Source organism: Saccopteryx bilineata, chromosome 2 (genome assembly GCF_036850765.1).
Source record: "Saccopteryx bilineata isolate mSacBil1 chromosome 2, mSacBil1_pri_phased_curated, whole genome shotgun sequence".
NCBI lineage: Eukaryota > Metazoa > Chordata > Mammalia > Chiroptera > Emballonuridae > Saccopteryx > Saccopteryx bilineata.
In genome coordinates, this window is record NC_089491.1 from 297,388,529 (window position 1) to 297,414,009 (window position 25,481).

A 25,481-nucleotide genomic window follows, 5' to 3' on the forward strand; every position below is an offset into this window, starting at 1 on the left:
GGCACTGATTTGCCTTGTAATGGACTATTTATTTGTCTTTATTGATCAATATAATAAAAGTTCCTTGGCTGATGGGATCATGGCATGTTTGCCATTATGACTGGCGAAGAGTGAATATTTTCTTTTTTTTCCTTTTATTTTATTTTATTTTTTTATAAATTTTTATTAATTTTAATGGGGTGACATCAATAAATCAGGGTACATATGTTCAAAGAAACATGTCAGGTATCTTGTCATTCAATTATGTTGCTTACCCATCACCCTAAGTCAGATTGTCCTCCATCACCTTCTATCTAGTTTCTTTGTGCCCCCACCCCCACCCCGTAACCTCCACACTCTTGTCCATGTTTCTCAGTCTCGTTTTTGTGTCCCACCAATGTATGGAATCATGCAGTTCTTGTTTTTTTCTGATTTACTTATTTCACTCCGTATAATGTTATCAAGGTCCAACCATTTTGTTGTAAATGATCCAATGTCATCATTTCTTATGGCTGAGTAGTATTCCATAGTGTATATGTGCCACATCTTCTTTATCCAGTCATCTATGAAGGGCTTTTTGGTTGTTTCCATGTCTTGGCCACTGTGAACAATGCTGCAATGAACATGGGGCTGCATGTGTCTTTACGTATCAATGTTTCTGAGTTTTTAGGGTATATACCCAGTAGAGGGATTGCTGGGTCATAAGGTAGTTCTATTTGCAGTTTTTTGAGGAACCACCATACTTTCTTCCATATGGTTGTACTACTTTACATTCCCACCAACAGTGAATGAGGGTTCCTTTTTCTCCACAGCCTCTCCAACATTTGCTATTACCTGTCTTGTTAATAATAGCTAATCTCAGTTCAGGGCAGCTTCCCTGTTCTGTTAATTAAACTTTGGGACATTGATACACAGGCTTGGGGAGATGATTGGATAGAAAGCATTGCTTTATTCATTTACTTCCCAGCCTACAAAAAAAAAACAAAAAAAGCAAAAGCTAATCTAACAGGTGTGAGGTGGTATCTCATTGCAGTTTTGATTTGCATTTCTCTAATAACTAATGAAGATGAGCATCTTTTCATATCTCTGTTGGCCATTTGTATTTCTTTCTGGGAGAAGTGTCTGTTCATGTCCTCTTCCCATTTTTTTATTGGATTATTTATTTGTTTGTTTGTTGTTAAGTTCTATGAGTTCTTTGTATATTTTGGACATTAGGCTCTTATCTGAGCTGTTGTTTGAAAATATCATTTCCCATTTAGTTGGCTGTCTTTTTATTTTGTTGTCAGTTTCTCTTGCTGAGCAAAAACTTCTTAGTCTGATGTAGTCCCATTCATTTATCTTTGCCTTCACTTCTCTTGCCTTTGGAGTCAAATTCATAAAATGCTCTTTAAAACCAAGATCCATGAGTTTAGTACCTATGTCTTCTTCTATGTACTTTATTGTTTCAGCTCTTATATTTAGGTCTTTGATCCCTTTTGAATTAATTTTAGTACAAGGGGACAAACTGTAGTCCAGTTTCATTCTTTTGCATGTGGCTTTCCAGTTTTCCCAGGACCATAGAGTGAATATTTTCAACAAACATTTGTTGAATAAACAGAAATTATGAAAGAATTGTAACAACTTTTTTCTAAATATTTTAACTTATAAACAAAAGAAACTTAGCAGGGTGATGAACGTACCCTCAGTACTTGAATTCGTCTGGCTTCCAGAAGATGACGATGATGAAGAGGGAAACACACGATCGTCTGAAGAATGAGATGCTGCTGACCTACGCTGGGATCGGTGGTGTTTTTGGTTTTGCTCTTTTTTTTTCCTTTTGTTTGTGTTTACCTTGGATTGATACAAAATATGACACAATTATTCTCTCAAATACTAGCAACAAATGAGAGAGGAACAAAATAATTGATAAACTTTGAGTATTTGAAATTACTCAGAGGTTTTTAAAGCAAGAAAAAACTCCTACCTTTGTTTCTTCTGATCCCGGCATCTTCAGGGCTTGTGTGTGTGGACTTCTTACCCATGTCTATAAAACCTGCCTGCCATGTCTGGGAAATCAAAATATAGATGGATAATTAGATAATTTAAAAAGCAAAATGATGTATTTTAGAACAACAAAGATGAAAGGCACATATTAAATTCTGAATGGAATGAGGGTCAGGTATTAGTTATTCACAAAACAGTTGTGTGTTTCTATTAAATGATAACCATTCATACATCTAATTTGAGTGTCTGTCATCAAAACAAAAATCAGCCTGACCTGTGGTGGCGCAGTGGATAAAGCGTCGACCTGGAATGCTGAGGTTGCCAGTTCAAAACCCTGGGCTTGCCCGGTCAAGGCACATATGGGAGTTGAAGCTTCCTGCTCCTCCCCCCCTTCTCTCTCTCTCTCTCAATCTCTCTCTCTCTCTCCTCTAAAATGAATAAATAAATAAATAAATAATTTTTTAAAAACCCCAAAAATCAGATCTGTATTTCCATAACTTTGATAAAAATCTCATACAGATTTGATCAAAATAAGAACGCTGTTTTAGTTAAAGTTGGCTTTATAGCCTAAAAGAACAAGAATTTAGTGTAGATGTGGTGATGCTCTTGGATTACATACATCAAACTGGTTTCCTTCATTGATGGAGGGAAACACCAATTGCTATAGAATGAACTGTATCCCTGCAAAATTCATTTGCTATTGAGGCTGTAAGCTCCAATATGACTGTCTTTACAGACATTGTCTTTAGCAGGTAATTTAAGTTAAATAAAGTCATAAGGGTGCAGCCTTAATCTCATAGAACTGGTGGCCTTCTAAGAAGAAAGAGATATCCCTCCACCACACACACACACACACACACACACACACACACACACACACACACATGCATGCACCACACACTGGAAAGGCCATGTGAGAATGCACCAAGAAGGCGGCTACCTACAAACCAGGAAGAGTTCTCACCAGAAACCAAACACTGCTGGAACCTTGGTCTTGGGACTTTCCAGCCTCCACGCTATGAGAAAATAAATTCCTGTTGTTTAAAAGTCATGCAGTCTATGGCATTGTGGCATTATGGCTGCCCAAGCAGACTAATAGACCAGTCAAGAACAGCTGTGATTGTAGCTCCTCTTCAGAGCTGACATCATTCCCATCTCCTTCTTGGGCTCCATTTCTTTTCTCCCACCTTTAAAGCTAGGCCATATTAGGGCTCAGTCCTGAATCTTTTGCTTGTTCCTATCTATCCCTAATCCATTGGTTCCTAAACTTTAGTACATGTAAGAAACTCAAAGCTTTTAAAAGCCTATGCTCCTCATCCAGAGATCTTCATTAGAAGAACTGGAGGGAAGACCTTTAGCAATTCAAGAAGTCTTGTCACCACACTTTGAGAAACACTGGTCTCTTAGCAAGCTCATGTAGCCATACAATGTTAATGAACATTTACTCCTCAATCCCTTTTATTTATCCAGATCTCTAATCCCTCATCTCTAATAAGCCTTTTCCTTGAGACATCTATTATCACCCTGTACTTTAAAACCAAGCTCTTTTTGAAGACTCAGCCATTTCTGTAGGTAAAACCAGTTTTCTCCTAGTACAAGCATTCTTACACCTAATTTATTTACTAAAGACCCCCATCCAGTACCGGAAATGTAGTGGTAAACAAAACAGACAAAATTTCTGCATTCACAGAGCTTACATTCTAGTTTTGGGAGAAGAAAAGAAACAAAATAATTTCTAAGGATAATTGTTATGAAGAAAACAAACAAGGGACATAACTGATAATGCCCTGGTGGATAGGAATGTCTGCTTCTAGTAAGGTGGCCCTTGACCTGAGACTTGAAAGGTGAGGAGCATCCAGTCATGTGAAAGAAAATAACTTGTAGAAAAGAACTTTTGATCAGATGGAAGATAAGTTCAAAGGCCCTGAAGCAGGAACAAGTTTAGCATTTTTTAATATTCAGAACGATGGTAGGAAAAATCTCAAGCATAATAGTCAAAGCGGAGTGCTATGAAATGAGATAACAGGTAAGGAAGGACCAGGTGATGTAAAAGTACAAAACCAGCTTTATGTTAAGGAGTTGGGATTTCATCCTAAGTACAATGAAAAGCAAGGGAAAGGTTTTAAGCAGGGAGTGTCAAGATCTGACTTGTGATAAAGCACTATCATAGGACCTTTTAAAAACAGAAATCAAAACAAAAAATCATTACCAAAACTGATGTCAAGGAGCTTATCCCCTGCTCTCCTAAAGGAGTTTCACAGTTGCAGGTCTTACATTCAAGCCTATAATCCATTTTGAGTTCACTTTTGTGAGTAGTGTTAAGATAGTGGTCCAGTTTCACTCTGCATGTGTCTGTCCAGTTTTCCCAATACCATTTACTGAAGAAGTGATTCTTTCCCCACTGTGTTCTTGATACCTTTGTCAAGGATTAGTTGACCATGTATGCATGAGTTTATTTCTGGGCACTTTATTCTGTTTCATTGACCTATGTGTCTTTTTTTTTTTAATGTCTAGAGCAACTTTTAATCACAATTTGTCTTGTCACAATTTGGTTACTACTTGAAATCTAGCAGGCAGAGGCCAGAGATGTAGCTAAATATCCTAAAAATCACAGGAAAGGTCTTCACAACAAAGAATAATCTAGCTCCAAATGACAAGTGATGAGACTGAGAAACTCAGTCCCAGTCCAAACCACCCAAATCTCTTAGCTGAAATACTATAACAGCCAACTAACTGGGTTTTCTTCTCTTACTTTTTTTTTTTTTGTATTTTTCTGAAGCTGGAAACGGGGAGAGACAGTCAGACAGACTCCCACATGCGCCTGACCGGGATCCACCCGGCACGCCCACCAGGGGCGATGCTCTGCCCCTCCGGGGCATCGCTCTGCCGCGACCAGAGCCACTCTAGCGCCTGGGTCAGAGGCCAAGAGCCATCCCCAGCGCCTGGGCCATCTTTGCTCCAATGGAGCCTTGGCTGTGGGAGGGGAAGAGAGAGACAGAGAGGAAGGGGGGAGGGAAGCAAATGGGCACTTCTCCTATGTGCCCTGGCCGGGAATCGAACCTGGGTCCCCCGCATGCCAGGCCAACGCTCTACCGCTGAGCCAACCAGCCAGGGCCCCTTCTCTTACTTTTAACCTTTATACAATCTCTTCCCCACAAAACACAGCTATATGATCTTTTCAAACACAAATTTTAATTGAATTATATACTTGACATACAATATTATATTGAGGGTGGGGGACATTCAGCATACAGTCTTTCGCCATTAAGTATGATGTTAGCTCTAGGTTTTATAGATGCCTTTTATCAGAGTCCTTTCTATCTTAGTTTATTGGGTTATTCATTTGTTTATTTTTGGAAAACCGATATGAAGATAGCTACATACTTTATGTAATTTATGTACACATTCTATCTGTTTATGCCCTATAAATATGCAAAAAATTTTAGAAAAGCACAGAGAGGTAGTGAATGCCATCTCTTGTGGAGACTACCAAGATCGTGCCAAATGCTACCACTCCTTATTCTTACCATCTCTCAGCCATTTCAGCAATGTAGTCTCTTGGTGAGGATGAGGACGGGGTGCCAAATAGCAGGAGTAAACAGTCTTGCTCAGGAAGCCCAAGTCAGGCCAAGTCAGCTGATCAGGAGCTCCAGCCACTGAGTCCTCTCATGAAGCAAGTCACACCACCAGGGCTCTGGATCACAGATAGTGGTCATTTCTACCGCTATTAAAGAACCAGTGGCTTCTAGATGGATGAGACTGTTTGGGGCTCAAAATATATTCTTTTATATTGGTTGATTTTTTTCCTCTTTTTAAGAACACAGATGAACCTGTTGGGTTCATGATGCTGAGTTAATAAAATCATAGATGTTGCATTTTGCCAGAGGCTTTTTTGTTTCGTTTTGCACCTGTTGATAGGGACATGTAGTTTTTATTGTGTAGTCTGTTAACATGGTGAGTTATACTAATTGATTTTCAAATGTTGAACCAGCTTTGAATTCCTGGCATAAATGACACTCAGTCACAAAGTTTTTTTTTTTACACATTGTTGGAGTCAATTTGCTAATTTTTTTTTTTGAGGATTTTTTGCATCTTTGTTCATGAGGGACATTGATTTGCTTTGCTTTTTCGTATTTTTTAAATCTGATTTTGGTATCAGGTAACGTTGGCTTCATAAAATGAGTTGGGAGGTTTTCCTTCCTCCTCTATTTTCTGGAAGAGCTTGTGTAGAATGACTATTATTTTGTCCTCAATTGTTTGATAAATTCACCAATGAAACTACATGGCACTGGAGAGTTTTCCTTTTTTTTGTTATGAAACTATTCTACTTATCTGAATCTTCTTGCGTGAATTTTGGTCTTTTTGAAAGTGGTCCACTTCATTTGAGATATTAAATTTACAAAGTATAGAGTTATTTGTAGAATTCCCTTATTATGCTTTTTAATGTGCATCATCATTGGTGAAGCTATCTCCTCTTACAGCATGTATGTTACAGAAATGACCTAGTACAATTAAACATAGGATAAAGTAGAGAAAGGATGTAACTGCAGTTGTACAAACCTCAAACCTTGTTATCACTGACTCCCTCGTCTTTCAATTCCATATCCAGTCATATACCAATTCCTTTTGATTTATCCTTGCCAATATTTCTTACAATTTGCCATTCCCAATACTGCTTGGCACAGCCCTTTAATATCTCCTAAACTATCTACCTAAACAATTCCACCTATCACCTAATGAGTCCTATCGCTCTTCTCCAGATCCTTCACATTGCTGCCAGCTTTACTTTCTTAAACTTCCAGTGATTCCACACTGACCACAAATAAAGGCTACCTCCGGCTTAGTTGTGCCTTTTGAATTACAGTTCATTTTGCTTCTCTCAATCTAAATCAGGAGTTTTTAACATGTAGGCTTTGGAGGGGAAGGGTGAGTCATCAACTTCCTAAAAATTGAGTATAAAATGCTGTATAAACGTAAGTTTTATTTCCATAACAAGGTCTATAGCCATTATCAGATGTTCAAACTGCTAAGAGAGGCCTTAAACTTAATCTGGTCTCAATAATGTATCAAGAACATACTATAAGATCTCTCCAATAGTCCCCACTTCAGTACAGAGTAATCGCTTCTTTCTTTGAACATAGATTCACAAAATTTTAATGATCTCACCTAACCGTAACATTTTACAGATGAGGAAACAAGTCTAGCACTTAACTATTTTGTCCAGTCACTCCTGCAGAATTTATTTTTTGTGCAATGGAGTTAGTGCTTATCTGCTATTTTCTTGGTCATATATATATATATATATATATATATATATATATGTCATATTTCTCCTTGAGGTCAGGAATTAAACCTCAAAATTCTTTGAAACTTCAATTATCTTTACTGTCTTACACAAACTGCTCAAAGTTTGTCGAGAACAGTGATAATGTCAGTCATAGTGATGCAGGGAAAAAGGCTGATTACTGAGTATTGGATTAGAAGCACATTTTTTTTCTCTCTTTTTTAAGAAGGAGTAAATTCATTGTGGGGATGCAAAATATTACTAAACTAAGAGTTCAAATATCTAATAAAATGGAGCACTCAAGGGACTATGTGGAGCTCTGGGAAAGTTCTTAGACAAAGGCCAGATTTCCAGAAACAGAGGAGTTCTAGACAGCATCCAGAAAAAATTCCCAATTCCTCAAAAGAAGCACTAAAAGGGGGAAGCCCAGGTGTGTCAGGAAGAGAAAGGGGGAAACAGCACCACCTTTAGAATAAATTCCACAGTGGATTAAAATCTCAACTCCATCACACCCAAGCTGGAACCTCACACAAATTCTCTAAGTTTTCTGTGCCTCAGTGTTCTCGCTGGTGTCTACCTACAGAGTGATGATCCGATGATCACATAAAACAACGCGTGTAACACGCTTAGGTCAGTGTCTCACTCTTAGGTATTCTTTCCTAATTGTTTCTATTATTTAATAAGAAGAGGGGTTTCGGGGGAAGGGGCATTGCCCCGAGATGAGTGGTCCTTGGGAGAGATTTTCATTAAAAGAGGGGACATTCTGATGCAGCCACCAGAGGTTGCTCCCAAAAGGAGATGGGGGGAGAAGTGGCAGTGGGAACATTTCCACGGGGCGTGTATGCAGAAGAGCCGGGGGGTTGGGGGGTCAGTCCAGAAATGCACCTTCTCGAGTACAGCGGGACCTTAAATAACGTGGTTTTGTTCAGCCTGCTTTGGTTGATGAGATGCCCTAGGAACTCTGTTTATTATATCAATTACCCAATGACACTAGTTTTGCTTCAAGTCGCAGAAACTATTAATATATAGTCAGGACATTGAGGCTTTACTGTATATATGAGGAGCCAGTGATCACTAATAGTTAAGAAACGTTTATCAGAAAGGGCTCGTCTTCTGGGGAGACCCCGAGCGCTGAGCGCCGCCGGATTTGGGAATTCGTAGCCGAGTGTCCTGGAGAGACCCAGAGGCCAGGAGGGACTTGGGAGAAGAGGAGAAAGAAAATGCCGGCGCGGCTACTTTCTAACCACAGCTCCGATTGAGACCGTCACTTACTGGAAACTGCAGAGGAAACCTTACTGGGAAGGTTCGAGTTCCCGCCCGGAGGGTGCTGAGGGACCAGGAGGGGGGCGGACCTCCCAGGAGCCCGACCGCCCCCACGTGAGATACTGCGCCCGGCGGAGGGTAGGGGCCTCCGGGCATGCACTCGCGTCATTGGCCGGAAATGCTCCGCCCACGACACAGATGGGGGCGGGGCCCACGTGGCCTTTCTGGCCCTGCGGCCTCAGCTTAAGGATGTGGGCGCGGTTTTATGTCTGGGGTTTGACTCTTCGTAGACAGTTTCCACCTGCAACGTGTAGAACTCAAGTCGGGAGGTCAAGTTCTGGAGCCGGTTGTCAGCAAATGGCAGCGTTTTCTCGGAATTTGGGAATCCATTCAAATTTTGTAATAGGTTGTCGGCATATGGGAAAGGATTCTGGGATCTTTTTTTTTGGTAGATTAATTTGCCCAGGTTGATATTGGTAGGTGCAATGTTGACTTCACACCCAGTAATGTGGTTATTTCTCCATGAATTCATCTTCTCTTGTTACTCATGTGAATTCTTGCAGATTTTATTGTTGTGCACATTTCTTGTTTTAGTTTACTCTTTGTAATGGACCCTAGGATAATTTGGTTTTTGGTATGTTTGTAACCAGGAATAGATACCTGATATTAGTCTGACTAGCCATAAAATAGAGTTAAATAAGAATGTACTAACAAAGTAGATTTATAAAAAGGATGCCTGTAAAATGTTAAATCCAGTTGGTTGCTCTTAAAATCATAACTCAATATTACTGGTTTAGTAATCAAAGTTATGTATTCTGTAACAAATAAAAGTAATCAATCTTGTACTTTCAGCTCTGGCCACGCTTCATTACAGTTAAAAGGCCTGCTCCCCTCTAACAAGGGTTAAGTTAACATCCCAGCAGGAAAATACTGCTTTGCCATTCTGATTCTTGCTCAAGGCCAAAAAGACTACCTTACTATGGGACTGGCTTGTACTGGGGCAGCACCTGTGTGTGTGTGTGTGGGGGGGGGGTGTCTATGGAAAGCTGCAGGTGCTTTCCCACAGGGTGGCAGATTGCAAATTGCAACTGCCTACTGGGGAGGGGCCAGTTTGCTATTCTTTGCTGGAGAAGGTGTCCCCCCCCCCCCCCAGCCTGGCCTGTTTTGCTGGAGAATGCAGAGAGGAGATGGATGGAGAGAGGGAGGGAGGCAGGGAGGGAGAGAGAGACAGACAGACAGACAGACACACCCCGGGGAGGGTGAGTCTGGAGAATGAGTCTGGTTCCATTGTGGAACCTGAGACCTAGTAAGGGCTTGGAAGCCCTGATTTGGGCCCAGCCTGTTTGGGGAGTGTTGTTTTACTTGTGGGGACCTCTGAGTCCAGGTGAGTCAGGAGGGAGAAAAGGAAGCAGTCTTCCCTACCTGCTTGCTCATCCACCGTTACGAAACTTTAATAAACTGAATAGCCCACCATCTTGTGGCTCCAGAGTTCTTTTACTATCTGCCCGAATCCAATGTGAACTTGCACGTGCATAGCCACAGTGGCAGCCACTGGCCTTGTAAGGCCAGTGTACAATAAGTTACTTGCTAGCTTCAACTCTTTCAACAACCGAGGGAAGGAACAGGCTGCAACTTTCAGACATGCCAGCTCAAGAAGACATGTGGCCTTCAATCTGTTGTCTGAACACTCTGAACTAGCTTGCACTAACCCTACTGCCCCCTTCAGCAAAGAACTCTCAACCCCCTTCTTTTGATTCCTTTGTTCTATTTCCCCCCCCTCCTTCTCCCTCCTTATAAAATCCCTGCCTGCACCAGAAGAGGATGATGGGTTTTTGAGGGCAGGAGTGCCCCCATCTTCTCAGGTGGCTGGCCCTTGAATAAAACTCTTTCCTTTGTATGAGCACCTCTGCTGTGTAATTGGTTTTCACTGCAATAGGCAGACAGACCTGAGGGTCATTTTTCTGGTTTCATGTTGATCTATCTTGTTACTCTGCTGAACCTTTGTATTCTTATAATTCTTCCGGGATTTGTAAGTAAGAACTCATCTGTAAATAACAATTTTGGCTTTCCCCAAGAATCCAGTGCAACACTGTATAGTAGCCTCAGGGCTAGTTCTTCCCAGAAGTTATTTGGAGTGTATCTTAGCTTTGGTTCATGATGTTTTCTGGCAGTTTCTGCTGGATAACCTTTTCTAAAAATGAAAGGCAGGCCCTGGCTAGTTTGCTCAGTGGTAGAGCATTGGCCCGGCCTGTGGATGTCCCAGGTTCCATTCCCGGCCAGGGCACACAGGAGAAGTGCCCATCTGCTTCTCCACCCTTTCCTCTCTCTTTCCTCTCTCTCTCTCTCTCTCTCTCCCTCCCGCTCCCTCCCTCCCTCTCTCTTTCTCTTCTTCTCCTGCAGCCAAGGCTCCATTGGAGCAAAGTTGGCCCCAGCACTGAGGATGGCTCCATGGCCTCCACCTTAGGCGCTAGAATGGCTCCCGTTGCAATGGAGCAACACCCTAGATGGGCAGTGCATCGCCCCCTGGTGGGCATCCTGGGTGGATCCAGTCAGGCGCATGCAGAAGTCTGTCTGACTACCTCCCTGCTTCTAACTTCAGAAAAATACCAAAAAAAAAAAAAAAAAAAGAAAGGCATTTTGTTCTTTTCCTAGTTTGACAAGTTGTCTTACAGTTTTTGAAAATCAGAAGAATGTATTGAGTATTACCAAATACATTCAGTATCAGTCTGATAGATTAGAAATGATCATACAGCTTCTCTCCATCACCCCACAATAATAGATTTTCTAATGTTGATTTATCTTTATAATCCTGCTATGTATTCTTCCAATACATTGCTGGATGCAATTTGCTGTGTATTTAAAATAGGATTTTTGTGCCTGTGTTCATAAATGAATTGACTTATGGTTTTCTTTAGCTGTCTAGAGAACTTGTCAAGTTTTGATAATCAGTTTATGCTAGGTCTCAAAATGGATCAGACATATGAACTTCTTTTTATATGATCTGAAATAAACATAGCGTGTGACTAACCCGTTTCTTTGGCTTTGAAGAACTCACCTTTAAAGTCATCTAGGTGTGGTGCCTTTGAATTTCAAGGGATAAATATTTTTTCCTAGAAAAGTACCCATTTCATTTGCATTTTCAAACTGATTGGTATAAAATTGTCCATGGTATTATTGACATTTTTTATCTTATATTGTTCTTATTCATTTTTATGTATTCTTTTTTAAAATTGATTTTTAGAGAGAGGAAAGCCAAAAAGAGGGGGAGAAGTGGAAGCATCATTTTACAGGAGTTGCTTCCTATATGTGCCTTGACCAGGCAAGCCCAGGGTTTTGAACCAGCGACCTCAGCATTCCAGGTCAACCCTTTATCTGCTGTGCCACCTGAGGTCAGACATTTTTATGTCTTCTAATGGAGCAATTTCTTTTTCTTGAACAGATTTATTGAACCAACTTTTGATTCGATTGATAACCTCTACCTTAGAAATTTTTCTTTAATTTATACCTTTATCAATATCTGTTGTTTCTCTGGGTTTATTTGTACTTTTTGTAGATTCTTGAGTTGAAAACTTATTTTCTTTAAAATGTTTAATATATTACAAACATATAAAGTTACAGAGGATAATCTAATGAATACCGACAACCTAACTTCATCACATTTTAACATTTTCCCATACTTGCTTCAGATTTAAATCTTACCTATTCAGTTAGAGCCTCTCATGAATGCTGCTGCCGTCTCTTTCTCCCTTTCTCTTCCCCAAAGTTAATTCCTTCCCTGAACGTAGTTTCTGTCATTCCCATGAAAGCTTTTATATATTCTACATATATATGTAGCTATGTAAGTAACATACAGTATCATTTTGTGTATTTTTATACCTAATGTAAATAATATTATTCTGCAACTTGCGTTTCTCACCCAAAATTATATTTGTGAAAGTTATCTGTTGATTCATGAGTTCTAGATCTTTTTTTTTTTTTGTATTTTTCTGAAGTTGGAAACGGGGAGAGACAGTCAGACAGACTCCTGCATGCGCCCGACCGGGATCCACCCGGCACGCCCACCAGGGGCGACGCTCTGCCCACCAGGGGGCGATGCTCTGCCCCTCCGGGGCGTCGCTCTGCCGCGACCAGAGCCACTCCAGCGCCTGGGGCAGAGGCCAAGGAGCCATCCCCAGCGCCCGGGCCATCTTTGCTCCAATGGAGCCTTGGCTGCGGAAGGGGAAGAGAGAGAGACAGAGAGGAAGGAGGGGGGGTGGAGAAGCAAATGGGCGCTTCTCCTATGTGCCCTGGCTGGGAATCGAACCCGGGTCCCCCGCATGCCAGGCCGACGCTCTACCACTGAGCCAACCGGCCAGGGCCGAGTTCTAGATTTTTTCACTATAATTTCTCTATAGTATTCTAGTGTATGACTATAAAGCTCTTGATCCATTCTCCTGTTGCTAGTAATTTAACAATTTCTGATTGTTAGCATTCCAACATGAGTTAATAGCATTCTTGTACATATCATATTGGGTACAGGCAAGAAATTTTAGGTATATGTCTACAAATGGAATTGCGAGGGTTAAGGTTTTCACAACTCAACATTACTTGATACTGCAAAATTATTCTCTAGTGCTTGTACCAGTTTACCTTCTACCAGCATCCATGCCACACCTTGTTGATTTGTTTGTTTGTTTTTATTATAAACAATGCTGGTAGTAAACTCTCTTCTTTGTGTCTTCTGGTACACATATGTAAGAGTATCTGTCAATATATACCTAGGAATGGAATTGTCAGCTGCTTTATTTTAGGTATGTATTTAAAAAGCATATACATGTACCTTCATACATATTAGATGTATTTTCTCTTTTAATAGTAATTGCATGTTTGGATTTCTAAATTGCTTTTTTTATGTGTATCTCATGCTTCCTGTTGTTTTATTGTCTTTGGTTTGATAGTTTCTTTTTTTGCAGGTTTTTTTTTCTCTAGTGGTTTGAAAGTTATGCATTCAAGTTTTATTCTAGTGGTTACTTATTATATTTTAACTCACTTACATTTATATTTTTATATAAACATGTAGAGTAATTCAGTACCCATATGGGGCCTTCTTATATGGTGGTTAAGCATGGAGCCTCTAAAGCCAGACTGTATGGATTCAAATTCTGGCTTTACCACTTATTAGCTATGTAACCTAGAGCTTATTATATAACTTCATCTGTTAAATGGGGATAAAATAGCATATAACTCATAATATTATTGTGATTATTCATACATTCATATATAATTGGTGTGTAAACTTCTTAGAATCTCTATGTGCCTAGCACATAGCACCTAGATTTCTCTAATGACCAGTGTTTTTTTATCTATGATATAAGCATAAAACCTGCCTAACAAATTTGTTATATTCAATGCATTATTGTATATATGCAGTCCAGTTTAATACACCAAGCACTAGCTGAATGGTTCAGAGGATAGAGCATCATCTGGTACGCCCAGGTCATGGGTTCAATCTCTGGTCAGGGCACATATAAGAAGCAACCAATGAGTGTACAACTAAACGGAACAATGAGTTAATGCTTCTCTCCCTCTCTCCCTCTCCCTCTCTTGTTCTCTCTTTCAAATCAATAGAAATTCTTTAAAAATAAATAAATCCCATTATCCTGTAAAAAAATACATTGAACTCCTTCTATGTACTTGAATGAGATGTGATTTTTGGCTTTAAGGAGTTTATGATCTAAGGCAGCAAACATGTCAACACAATTACAAGTGATGTGACCTTAATACGTTTCCCATATTCTCTCTGTTCCCTTCTTATCTGTGCTCCATCCAGAGCAATTTTTTAGAACACATTAATCAGGTCATGCCAAAATCATGTCAGCTTTCACTATACTTCACATAAACTGCAAACTCCTCACCATGACTTCAGCACCAGATTCTGGGCCCTGCCTTCTTCCCTAACTTCATCAAATGACACTCTCCTCTCTCCAAATGAACTCGCAACACACTGGCCTCTGCGCAGTTCCTAAACCAATTCTTTTACAGTCACTCCCTACTTAGCGACCAGGACACATTCTGAGAAATGCGTCATTCGGCAATGTCATCGCTGTGTGATCATAGAGCGCACTCACAGATTGGGATGGGAGAGCCTACTGCACACCGGTAGGCTGCCTGGTAGAGCCTATCAGTACAGACTACAAACCTGTACTGTGTGTTACTGCACAAAACAAGACGAGTTTAAATCAAGCACAAGAAAAATGATACAGTCAAGATGCAGAAAACACAAGTTGTATGAGGCTGCTGCTGGTACAACAGCATATTGTTTTATAGCAAACTTCTGTAAGAAGAAAGAATGCATTTTCAAACAAAGGTGAAAGTATAGTATAATAACTACATAAAGCAGCATAAGTCATTATTACCATTATCAAGCATTATGCACTGTACGTAATTCTATGTGCTACACTTTTATACGGCTAGCAGTGTGGTAGGTTTGTGTACACCAGCATCACCACAAACACACAAGTAATGCGTTGTGCTACCACTTTATGACATCACAACATAACAGGAATTTTTCTGCTCCATTCTTCCCTTGTCATTATATGTGGTCTGTGGCTGACCGAAATGTCACTATGTGGCACTTCACTGTATCCTCAGCGCCCTCTGCCCAAAAGGCTCGCCCCACCTCCTCTTCCCATGGCTGACTCAGGTCTCAGTTAGGTTCTTAGTTATGAACAACAGAATCGGCTCTGCCTGGGAAAGGACTTTATTTACAGAACCCACAGAGTCTCCAGGAAGACCAGAGGCCAGATGTGGGTGCAGCAGAGCCAGTTCTCTCATGACAATCCACTGCCGCCACCACTATGTGACCCCAAAGCTGTGACTACCTCAAACAGCGCACGGGAAGCAGGCCTAGGTACCAGCTCTGCGTCTGGTACCCCCACCACGGAGCCGGAGCTCGGCATTTCCTTCTTTCGTCTTGCAAATCTCTCTGGCAAAAAAAAAAGTTGAATCTTTCCAACTTCATCTTTCAAGTTGAAGTTTTATATGGTTATGCCTGTTTAGAGGAATATATCTATTCTCACCACCAACGTCCTGCTATTCTTTCACTGAACTCTGTTATTTTCTTCTTTGTTCAAGTGCCTGATAAGTCCTAGAGCTGGAGTTTAGTCTCTACATGGAGTTTCCTTCAAACAAGTGTAATTCAAACAGCCAAGAATACTTTTTAAATGTACTTTAGTCTTTAACGGTCTCTTGGGAGGAAAAAAGCATCAGAGGGGCTGCGAGTCCCAATTCCCAACAGTTCCCATTGGTTCACACTCCCTTTTCTCCCTCCTTTAATTCTCCTCACTCTTTGTGTGGATTGGTGTAGCTTTTCCTTCATAAATTTTGCTCCTAGGGCTCTCCCTTGGAATGTCTTCTGCCTGTTCTCTTATTCTGCATCACAGACATTCAGAAATGGCCCAAGGGATCCGTTTCCAGAGGAGACTGGGAGCATATACACATCGATCATTCTGGGTCACCACTTGTGGCTGATCTTCAAATTATACATTTTATGAGGACAGGTACCATATCTGTGCTGTTTGCACCTAACACAAAATCTGACAAATACATAGTCAATTAACGCTTGTTTTCTGGGGGAAAAAAAAATAGAAAAGTCTACCAATTACAGTAAAGATAAGGAAATACACAGCACAAAGCAGGGACTCAGCCTAGTGAAGGGTAGGCTGGGGTGTGCAGCAATCAGTGCTGCTTTGGGAAGGCTTCCTGGAGGAGGTGAGGCCAAAGCAGAATCTTAAAGGGCAAGAATTCATCTGACAAAGAAGATGAGGGCAGAGAAGAGTGTTCCACGTAGAGGTGTGGCACACACACAGACAAGTGGCAATCGGTGTGCTATTGCTGTTGCTAAGTGAGAAGTCGCAGAATTGTCAGGAGGTGAGGCTGGGGGGCCAGAGGGGACATGCAAAGCCTGTTCACCACACCAGTGAGCCTGGGCTTTGTTCTACAGGTGATGGGGTGCGGAATCCTTCTCAGACTTTCACTTAGAGAGATTACTGCGTAGCAGTGCCAGGTTGGATTTGAGAGGTAAAATAAAAAAATACAATAATTGCATAGCAAAAAATGCAGGCTGCAATAGGATAGCCGCAAGCAGGAGGCGTAAGTAGTTAGTAATGATTTTAAAGTTATATGTAGGTCATATTGACAGAACTGGGTGGGTGATTAGATGGGGACTAGAATAGTGTCCGAACTTCTCGGCCAAGGATAATGGTGGAGTAGAATGAACAGGAATCAGAGATTGGCACTGGTGGGGAGAGTGGGCAAGCTTCCGGCTCAGTTAGGAAGCTGACTCTAAAGTACCTGTAGAACTTCTAAGTGTAGATGGCCAGCAGCTACTGGGATATATGAGTCTGCAGCTTAAGCTAAGGCCCAGGTCAGAGATTCGGACTGAAAAGGGAGCAACACGTGGGTAGGTAAATGCAGTCGAGAGTCAGCTGTGGGGTGTACTGGAATAGCTGCTGTTCTCCGGGTGGCCTTTGGTCCTGAGGACATTTCTTTCCCTTCCCACCTCCCTTGTGCTTCTCTTACCTTTGGCCATTCCTTCTCCAAATGCTCTGCAGGCTCCTCTCACCCCCCCCCCCCCCCAAATGTGGTGGTCTCGGGTGACTTCCTCACCTGAGTCCCCTCCTGTGCATCTGTCAAAGTTTTATCTCCAGCCCAGAATTCTTACATAAGATTAAGACCCAGGTGTCCAATCACTTTCTAAGAGTAAAGAGGTAGTTGGCAATGTGGACTGATTGTTCACATAAAGGGTTGGTGGCTCTCTGTCCTGTTAACTTACATGCAAGGCTGGCACTGTGAACTGATCTTGGCTGTGACTATATCTTGGCTATGACTATATCTTGGCTGAAAACATCAAATTTGGAGACCAGGGCTGAGAGTTCAGATCTGTGAGTATGCATTAATATAGATATGTACCTACCTCCCACCCAGCTTTCTCAAGGTTAACGCCCCTTTTATGCTGAGTGTATCATCTTCTTCTCACCAGGAATCTATATCAAACCAAAATGGAAATAAAATTAAAACCTTATTCATATAGAATAATTTTATATTATAAATGAGGAAAATCGTTTACATGGATTTGCTTCTTTAAAACAAAAATGACAACTCTTATTTTGTAGGAAAGGAGTGCTATTGACATAGATGACCTCATTCTCTGTTTCAACGAGGAAGGGACTCTGAACTCACAAACAAACCATGCCATGACTTAAACTTTTTACACAGAGAAGTTGGTTAAAACACAAAAGCAGTATTTTGACAAATTCACTTTAAAATGTTTTCACATCATTTACTTAAAGCTAGTTACAACATGGTCTTCCACTCCCAAGGAATACAGGAGTGGTCTTGAACTTGATCGGAAACATGGAAAACAAGCACACAGAACCACCATGTGGTGTAGAGAAAGGCTTCCTGAGCTTGTCTGAGGTCACATGTTGACCGTCAGCCGTCCTGGAGTTCACCAGCAGCTACAGTGTATGTATTCTTGAGTATATTTCTACTATGAACTTATTTCTTTGAATTCCACCCTTTGGGGTGATTTCTGCGCTATATATCCTTAGCATCTTGAAAGAGCACAGAAGAGATTAAGAATGTTTCAGTCATCCCAGAAGCCGCCGCTATAAATCATGCTTCTTCTATACGGTTAACTGTTCAGAAGTTGTCAGGTGCATGGTCGTCACCTGAGTGAGCTGCACTAAGTAGCCCTCAGCCCACGGCACTTGTCCTTGCAAGGTCAAGGGAGCCAAGCCAAGTATAGTGCTCAGCTGTATAACAATGAGTTAGGGCTCAGGTTAACTGGGCATTTTTTGTTAACCTTGGGCTTATCAAGAGTCAGAAGGACTCATCTCGACTTGCATATACACCTCAGATGTATACAGATAGATTCAAAAGATTACTCAGGACTTTGACAAGAAAAATCACAAGTTTATATAAGTGCCCATTTATTTATTTATTTATTTATTTTTGTGACAGAGACAGAGAGAGGGATAGACAGGGACAGACAGACAGGAATGGAGAGAGATGAAAAGCATCAATTCCTCATTGCAGCACCTTAGTTGTTCATTGATTGCTTTCTCATATGTACCTTGACCAGGGGGCTACAGCAGACCAAGTGACCCCTTGCTCAAGCCAGCAACCTTGGGTCCAAGCTGGTGAGCTTTGCTCAAACCAGACGAACCCACACTCAAGCTGGCAACCTCGGGGTTTCAAACCTGGGTCCTCTGCATCCCAGTCCGACACTTTATCCACTGTGCCACCGCCTGGTCAGGCATAAGTAACCATTTTTAATACCAGTTTATGAATTCAAAATTTCTCTCAAAGAGAATAGAAGATACTGTTTTAAGCAATCAGTTTTGGATGGGAGTACTTCTGATCCCACAGGAAATTGTAATGGCGTCTTCCCTAGGTTTTAAATTCCTCTTATCCAATTATGACACTTTCTCCATCATATACTAAATTCTGTCCCTCCTCACATTAATTTACTATTACCAAAATACCTTTAAATTATTTGTATACATATACATATATACATTAAGTTGAATCTTATTAAACTCTTAGTATTTGACTGTTTTTAATATATGAAAACAGTTTTTTAACATGGTTGAACCTAATGAAATCTGAATTGTTCCAACTGGACATACTGTCTTTGTATGTACACCACCCATCTTGTGATCTGGAACAACCTACCCCAAACGATGGTTTTTGCAGGCTTATGGTCAAGTCTAGAATCAGCAGACCAAAGACCAAAGCATTTTCTTCCTTTCTTTTTTTTTCCTTTTTTTAAAATTTATTTTTATTTTTTATAGCAAGAAAGAGAAAGGAAAGGAGAGAGATGAGAAGCACCAACTTGCAGTTGTGGCACCTTAATTGTTCATTGATTGCTTCTCATATGTGCCTTGACCGGGGGACTCCAGCCGAGCCAGTGATCCCTTACTCAAGCCAGCGACCTTGGGCTTCAAGCCAGCAATCTTGGGCTTCAAGCCAGTGTCCTCTGGGCTCAAGTCAGTGACCATGGGATCATGTCAATGTGTCCATGTTCAAGCCAGTGAACTACGCATAAGCTGGTGAGCCTGTGCTCAAGCCAGTGACTTTGGGGTTTTGAACCTGGGTCCTCAGTGTCCCAGGCTGATGCTCTATGCACTGTGCCACCACCTGGTCAGGTACCAAAGCATGTTCAACTGGGAATTCTACATCTGTGTCCCAATAACATTTAACATAGAGTGCCTACTCTGAGACCCCATGCTAAGCACCAGTAAAAGAGATATGCCCCTGACCTTGTAAGAAACTTACCATCTTTCAAGAGATAGAAAGATATAAATAACAAAAAGATATCCTAAGTGTTTTAAGTTTTCAATTGGGACAGAGTAAAATGTAAAAAGAAAACAGAAGTTAGGAAGTACTTCAAACTGACTTCAAACTGGAGGGCAAAACGCCAAACACAAATGTGTACCAAGTTTAAATTCAGAAGGGTTCCTTCATGGTTCTGGACCCAAAAGGTCCTTTTATCACCCCAGCAAGAGGGACTAGAGATCCTCCAGGTCCGTTAAATCCACAGCCACTTTCAAGAACAGGGTGTCATCTTTAACGTAGGTGTTCTTGGCACTCTCCAAAGTGGAGTGGGGCACGAAGCGAGGACAGCCCGAGGCGATGTTCATCTCCCCGTCGGGTCTTTTAAAGCTGCTGCTGTTGGGGTCAGCCTTGAAGGTCTCCATGATGTGGTTCTTCTTGCCACTCTGGTCCAAAAGCATCAGGGTCACCCTCTGCCTGAATGGCCACTGCAACAGCGAGTCAAACTCCCCTCGCATCACCACGAAGTACAGCGACAGGTGCGTCCCCTTCCCGGACCCGTCCCCATTCAGGTATGCCCTAGCGCAGAGCCGGTAGCCACAGCGGCTGGTGTAGAAGGGCTGGCTGAAGATGGAGACCGTGTGTCCGTCCAGAGCCTCCCTCTTCTTCATCTTGTAGTCAGTCACCTTCCAGATGAGCTTTCCATTATAGCAGGCCCCTTCTAGCAGTTTAAATCGCTCCTCATTTTTATTCAGCTGTGCTTTATGAATATTAATGTGGGCATCGTGTTTGTTTGTCTCCCCTTCCAAAACAACTGCAATGAGAAAAAACAAAAAAACAAAAAACCGGTTGCTGTAGGCCTGAGTTGTCTTTAGAATTTGCCCAAAGTGGAATTTTGTTATCTGAAAACAATCAATAAAATTCTGACATCCTAAAGATGAAGTGAAATCAATATCCACCAATGGACCATTTGTAGTAATAACATCAATTCAGTGGATCTCATATCTTGGCAAGAGTGGCACCAGGAAAGCCCCAGTGTGTCCTCTTGAACTGACACCCACCCATGTGTAGAGAAGACACATTCAGCCAATGTGTGTTAGCATGGTGATACCACATTTTTCAAACTGGGATACTTTTAAATAGCCCGATCTTTTTCTGTGTTTCTGGACAGGCATGCTTTGTTTCACTGCACTTTGTTGTCTTTTGCAGGACATTGTGTTTCTCACCAATCGCAGGTTTGGGGCAACCCTGCCTTGAGCAAGTCTACTGGCGCCATTGACCTAGCAGCGTTTGTTCCCTTCCTGTCTTCCTGTCACAGTTGGGGAATTCTCGCCGTATTTCAAACATTTTCATTATATTTGTTATGGCGATTTCTGATCAGTGATCTTTGATGTTACTAGGGCAAGACCCTTCACCAGGAAAAAGATTACAAATCATTGAAGGCTCGGGCGATGGTTAGCATTTCTTAGGGATAAAGTATTCTTTCATTAAGGCACACAAGCTTTTTCAGAAAATTCTATGGCACACTTAAATAGACCACACAGTATAGTGTAAATATAACTTTTATCTGTACTGGAAACCAAAAAATTGGTGACTCACTTTCTTGCAATATTTGCTTTATTGTGGTGGTCTGCACCAAACCTATGACATCTCCGAGTTACGCCTCTACTGAAAACAATGTTCCCACCACATCTCTTTCTTAGCTTTCACATTAGTTTCCACTCTCAATTACAAACCATCGCTCCCTTGCTCTAGGAACTCCCTGGCCCTTTTCCACCCTTTGCTTCTTCTAGCCACCACTCATGGCTCTTCATACTTTTTGCCTGAGTGTCCAGAATACCATGCTGTTCTGTTTCACAAATACCAGATTTGACCATTGTTTATTTTGGACAGCTGTGACTCTCCGTTTGGCCAGGTGTTTGCTTGTTTCATGAACACATGCCGACAAACCAGTCACCAAAAGACAAGTGTAAAATATCAGACATACCTAATCTTTGGTCATTACTTTCTAGCAGGGTAATTTTCTGTTTCACTGTATCAATTGCGTCCACCAAAGGTCTCAGATCAAATTTACTTTGTTGCTGGTTTGCCATGTGTAATAACTGACGCACTTGAGCTTCTAGCCAGGCTGACTTGTCGATGTGACTGGCAAGAACCTTTCAGTACAAAATGGATATAAACATTTTAGTAATTCACTGAGATTACATTTTTCAACTCAAAACATTTCACATTTAATCAACTGATGAAATGAAAACTATACAGTCCAGAATAGAGAATTCAGAAAGGACTGCAGAAAGATTAACCACCTTTGTCTTCCTCCTCCTCTTTCCTACCCGGGTTCTGTTCCAAATCTCTGAACTTCTCTTCACCTGATTTTTACTCCTCCCTCAATTTCTCTCTATTTAGTTCTCTAGCCTTTATTTATTTGTTTGAGAGAGAGAGAGAGAGAGAGAGAGAGGGAGAGAGAGAAGCAGGCAGACGGACAGATACAGACAGGCAGGAAGGGAGAGAGATGAGAAGCATCAACCAGTAGTTGTGGCCCCTTACTTGTTCATTGATTGCTTCTCATATGTGCCTTGACCAGGGACTCTAACCGAGCCAGTGACCCCTTGTTCAAGCCAGCAACCTTAGGCTTAAGCCAGCGACCTCTGGGCTCAAGCCCATACCATGAGATGATGTTGATGATACCACATTCAAGCCAGCGACCCCGCGCTCAAGCTGGTGGGCCTGTACTCAAGCCAGCGACCTTGAGATTTTTAAACCTGGGAACTCAGCATCCCAGGTCGATGCTCTATCCACTGCACCACCACTGGTCAGGCTCTACCCTACTTTCAGATCTCTGTTCTCATGTCTCTCCTCTCATCACTGCCTTTTCTTCTTAGAAGCTGCTCTCCTGATTAACTTCTGATAGAAGGCAGAGAATGAGCTGGAAGTCAGTTCTCCGGCTCTTGCCGGAGCACTACAGGTGGTACACAAGTGCCCTGAGATTAGGCCCAAACTTCTGACTGTTCTCTTTAGATGAAAGAGATTAAATAAAAATTACAACCAGCCCTGGCCGGTTGGCTCAGCGGTAGAGCGTCGGCCTAGCGTGCGGAGGACCCGGGTTCGATTCCCGGCCAGGGCACACAGGAGAAGCGCCCATTTGCTTCTCCACCCCTCCGCCACACCTTCCTCTCTGTCTCTCTCTTCCCCTCCCGCAGCCAAGGCTCCATTGGAGCAAAGATGGCCCGGGCGCTGGGGATGGCTCTGTGGCCTCTGCCCCAGGCGCTAGAGTGGCTCTGGTCACAACATGGCGACGCCCAGGATGGGCAGAGCATCGCCCCCTGGTGGGCAGAGCGTGGCCCCATGGTGGGCGTGCTGGGTGGATCCCGGTCGGGCGCATGCAGGAGTCTGTCTGACTGTCTCTCCCTGTTTCCAGCTTCAGAAATATTAAAAAAAAAAAAAAAAAATTACAACCATATTTCTTCTCCACCCTCACCCTCACTGCCTTAACTCTGACTGCTCATGTGTTAGAAAAGATCAGAATTGAGATAGTAACATATAATGCATTTCCTTTTCTCTAGAGACACACACACACACACACACACACATGCACGCACACGCACACAGAGTGTGCTGACAAAGTATCCAAACTATATGGCCTGCATCTTTTTGGATCCAAATTTCAAAAATACCGCTCATACCACATGCCTTGAAATCTTTTTTTTACTATAAATTTGATAATCACAATCAAGACATTATCATTAGGAATTTGTTTATGGTTATTTCACACTCGTGATTTATAAATAATTTCTGCTATATTGGAGTGGTGTTTAAAGCATTTTCTCTTCAAGGGAATTAATAGTTTCACTTTGTTGATTACAGAGTACAGAACTATAGATGTTCTCAATGAATCTAAACTCAAGTAACTAATACTGGCCTAACATCAATTAAAACCCTAACTGCCATAAATTATATAAAAGTATTGTATCGATGTTAAATTTACTGACATTGCTAAATGTACTGGGGTTATGTAAAAGGAGATCTTTATTTTCATGAAATACATACTATAGGACGGGGGGAACAATGCAATAATATACACAGCTTATTCTCAAATGGTTTATAAAGAACAAAGGGAGAGAGAGAATGAGTGAATGACTGAATGATGATGCAAACAGGACAAAAAATTGACAATGACTGAGTCTGGGAGGAGAATACACAGGTGCTTTTTTTGCACTATCTTATTCTTTCAGCTTTTCTGTACATTTGAAGTTATTTCCATTTGAAAAGTTAAAAGAGAAACTCTCATTGCTGCTTGAAGGCTAAATCTTGGCTATGAATAGAAGGGTCATTTCTCACCTGGATATTTGAGAGGAAGCTTCCATTTTTGCCAAATAGCTGTGCAAACTGCTTGAACTCCTTTTCAAATTTCTTTACAGTTTCTGCTAGCTGCTGGATTTTACTTTCTTTCCGTTCTAGGCTCTTATGTAAGTCAGAGATCTAATAACAGGAATGTGAATGAGGTCATTTAAATGCATGCATACAAATTAAAATAAATGTAGTTCTAGGAAAATAATGCACATAAAAAGTGTTTCTAAGAAAACTGTAGTGTGTGTGTGTGTGTATTTTTCTAGGAAAGTATTTGCAGGTGCTTTGAAAAAAAAAACCTGACCCACAAATTTCTCATCAGCCCTTTCTATAACTAACTTGTTATGATGGTTCATCTAACGATAGTGACATCATTTGACTGAATTTGGTGAACTGGTTCTCTTCAATCACTCAGTATGCACTTATTAAACAACAACAGATCACCATACCACATTAGATGTTATGTGCATAGTACCAACAGTAATCGCTGAAATTTGTTGAATGTCTATCATACTATTATAATCATTAGCTCTTTTATCCTCAAAGAACCCTGTGAGCTCGGTGTAAATAGACCATACGTCCCATTTTACAGATGATGGAACAGAGGCAGAGAGTTTAAATAATCTACCCAGCACAGAGGTAGCCAGTGGTAGGCAGAACATGCTACTCTCTCAGAATTTGTAATCTATTGTTCTATTCGAAAGAAAAACCAAAAACCTAGGAGTGACCCTAGACAACTCCCCTCATCCTCACATCCACTTGTTCAGCAATACCTGCTAACTTTATTTAACTCCTAACACAGCAAAACAAACAAAACAACTCTCACATCCAATTCTCATTTCGTCTCGTCTTGTTTTAGCACTTGTTTCTGCCTCCATAACATCTTACCTGGATGGGCACAACAGCGGCTTAACTGGCCCTATGTTCTCCCTCACACATGTGCCAGGGGGGAGCTCTATGGGAGCTGGGACTGGCATGGCTCCCACAGGCCACTGTAATCCCAGCAACTGGCCTGGCACCTGGCAACAGCAGCTGCTTGATAAATATTTGTTGAATGAATGAGTGAATGAATGAACGCTCTTCTGGTCTTTAGTCTCGTTTTCTTCCAGTGCGTACTCCCTATGGTGTCTACAATAATATGAAGAGACAGATCTGGTCTTGTCACAAACCCTTCTTCCACTTACCTATTTCTAGGGGCCTTTTACAGGCCAGCCAAGGCTCTACAGGGTCTGCTCCTGGCTGTCTTGCCAGCCTCGTGCCCATTCATGTCCCATGTGTGCCCTGCCCAGCCCAACTATGCAACTTCTAT

At 41.6% G+C, this 25,481-nt stretch overlaps 1 protein-coding gene and 1 pseudogene across 3 annotated transcripts in view; one reads left to right on the plus strand and one right to left on the minus strand.

The window, feature by feature from the left end:
- The first annotated feature begins 830 nt into the window (after positions 1-830).
- On the plus strand, positions 831-955 carry LOC136327474 (small nucleolar RNA SNORA36 family; annotated as a pseudogene).
- A 16,649-nt stretch (positions 956-17,604) lies between these two features.
- TRAF5 (TNF receptor associated factor 5) overlaps positions 17,605-25,481 on the minus strand; it is a 50,778-nt gene continuing 42,901 nt past the window's right edge. For all 3 annotated transcript variants that reach the window (XM_066261427.1, XM_066261428.1, XM_066261429.1), the window contains 3 exons: positions 24,164-24,304; positions 21,813-21,981; positions 17,605-20,639 (listed from right to left, as the gene is read on the minus strand). In XM_066261427.1, coding sequence (XP_066117524.1) covers positions 20,062-20,639; positions 21,813-21,981; positions 24,164-24,304 — 888 coding nt within the window. In that variant the 3' untranslated portion in view covers positions 17,605-20,061. The remainder of the gene's footprint in view (positions 20,640-21,812; positions 21,982-24,163; positions 24,305-25,481) is intronic.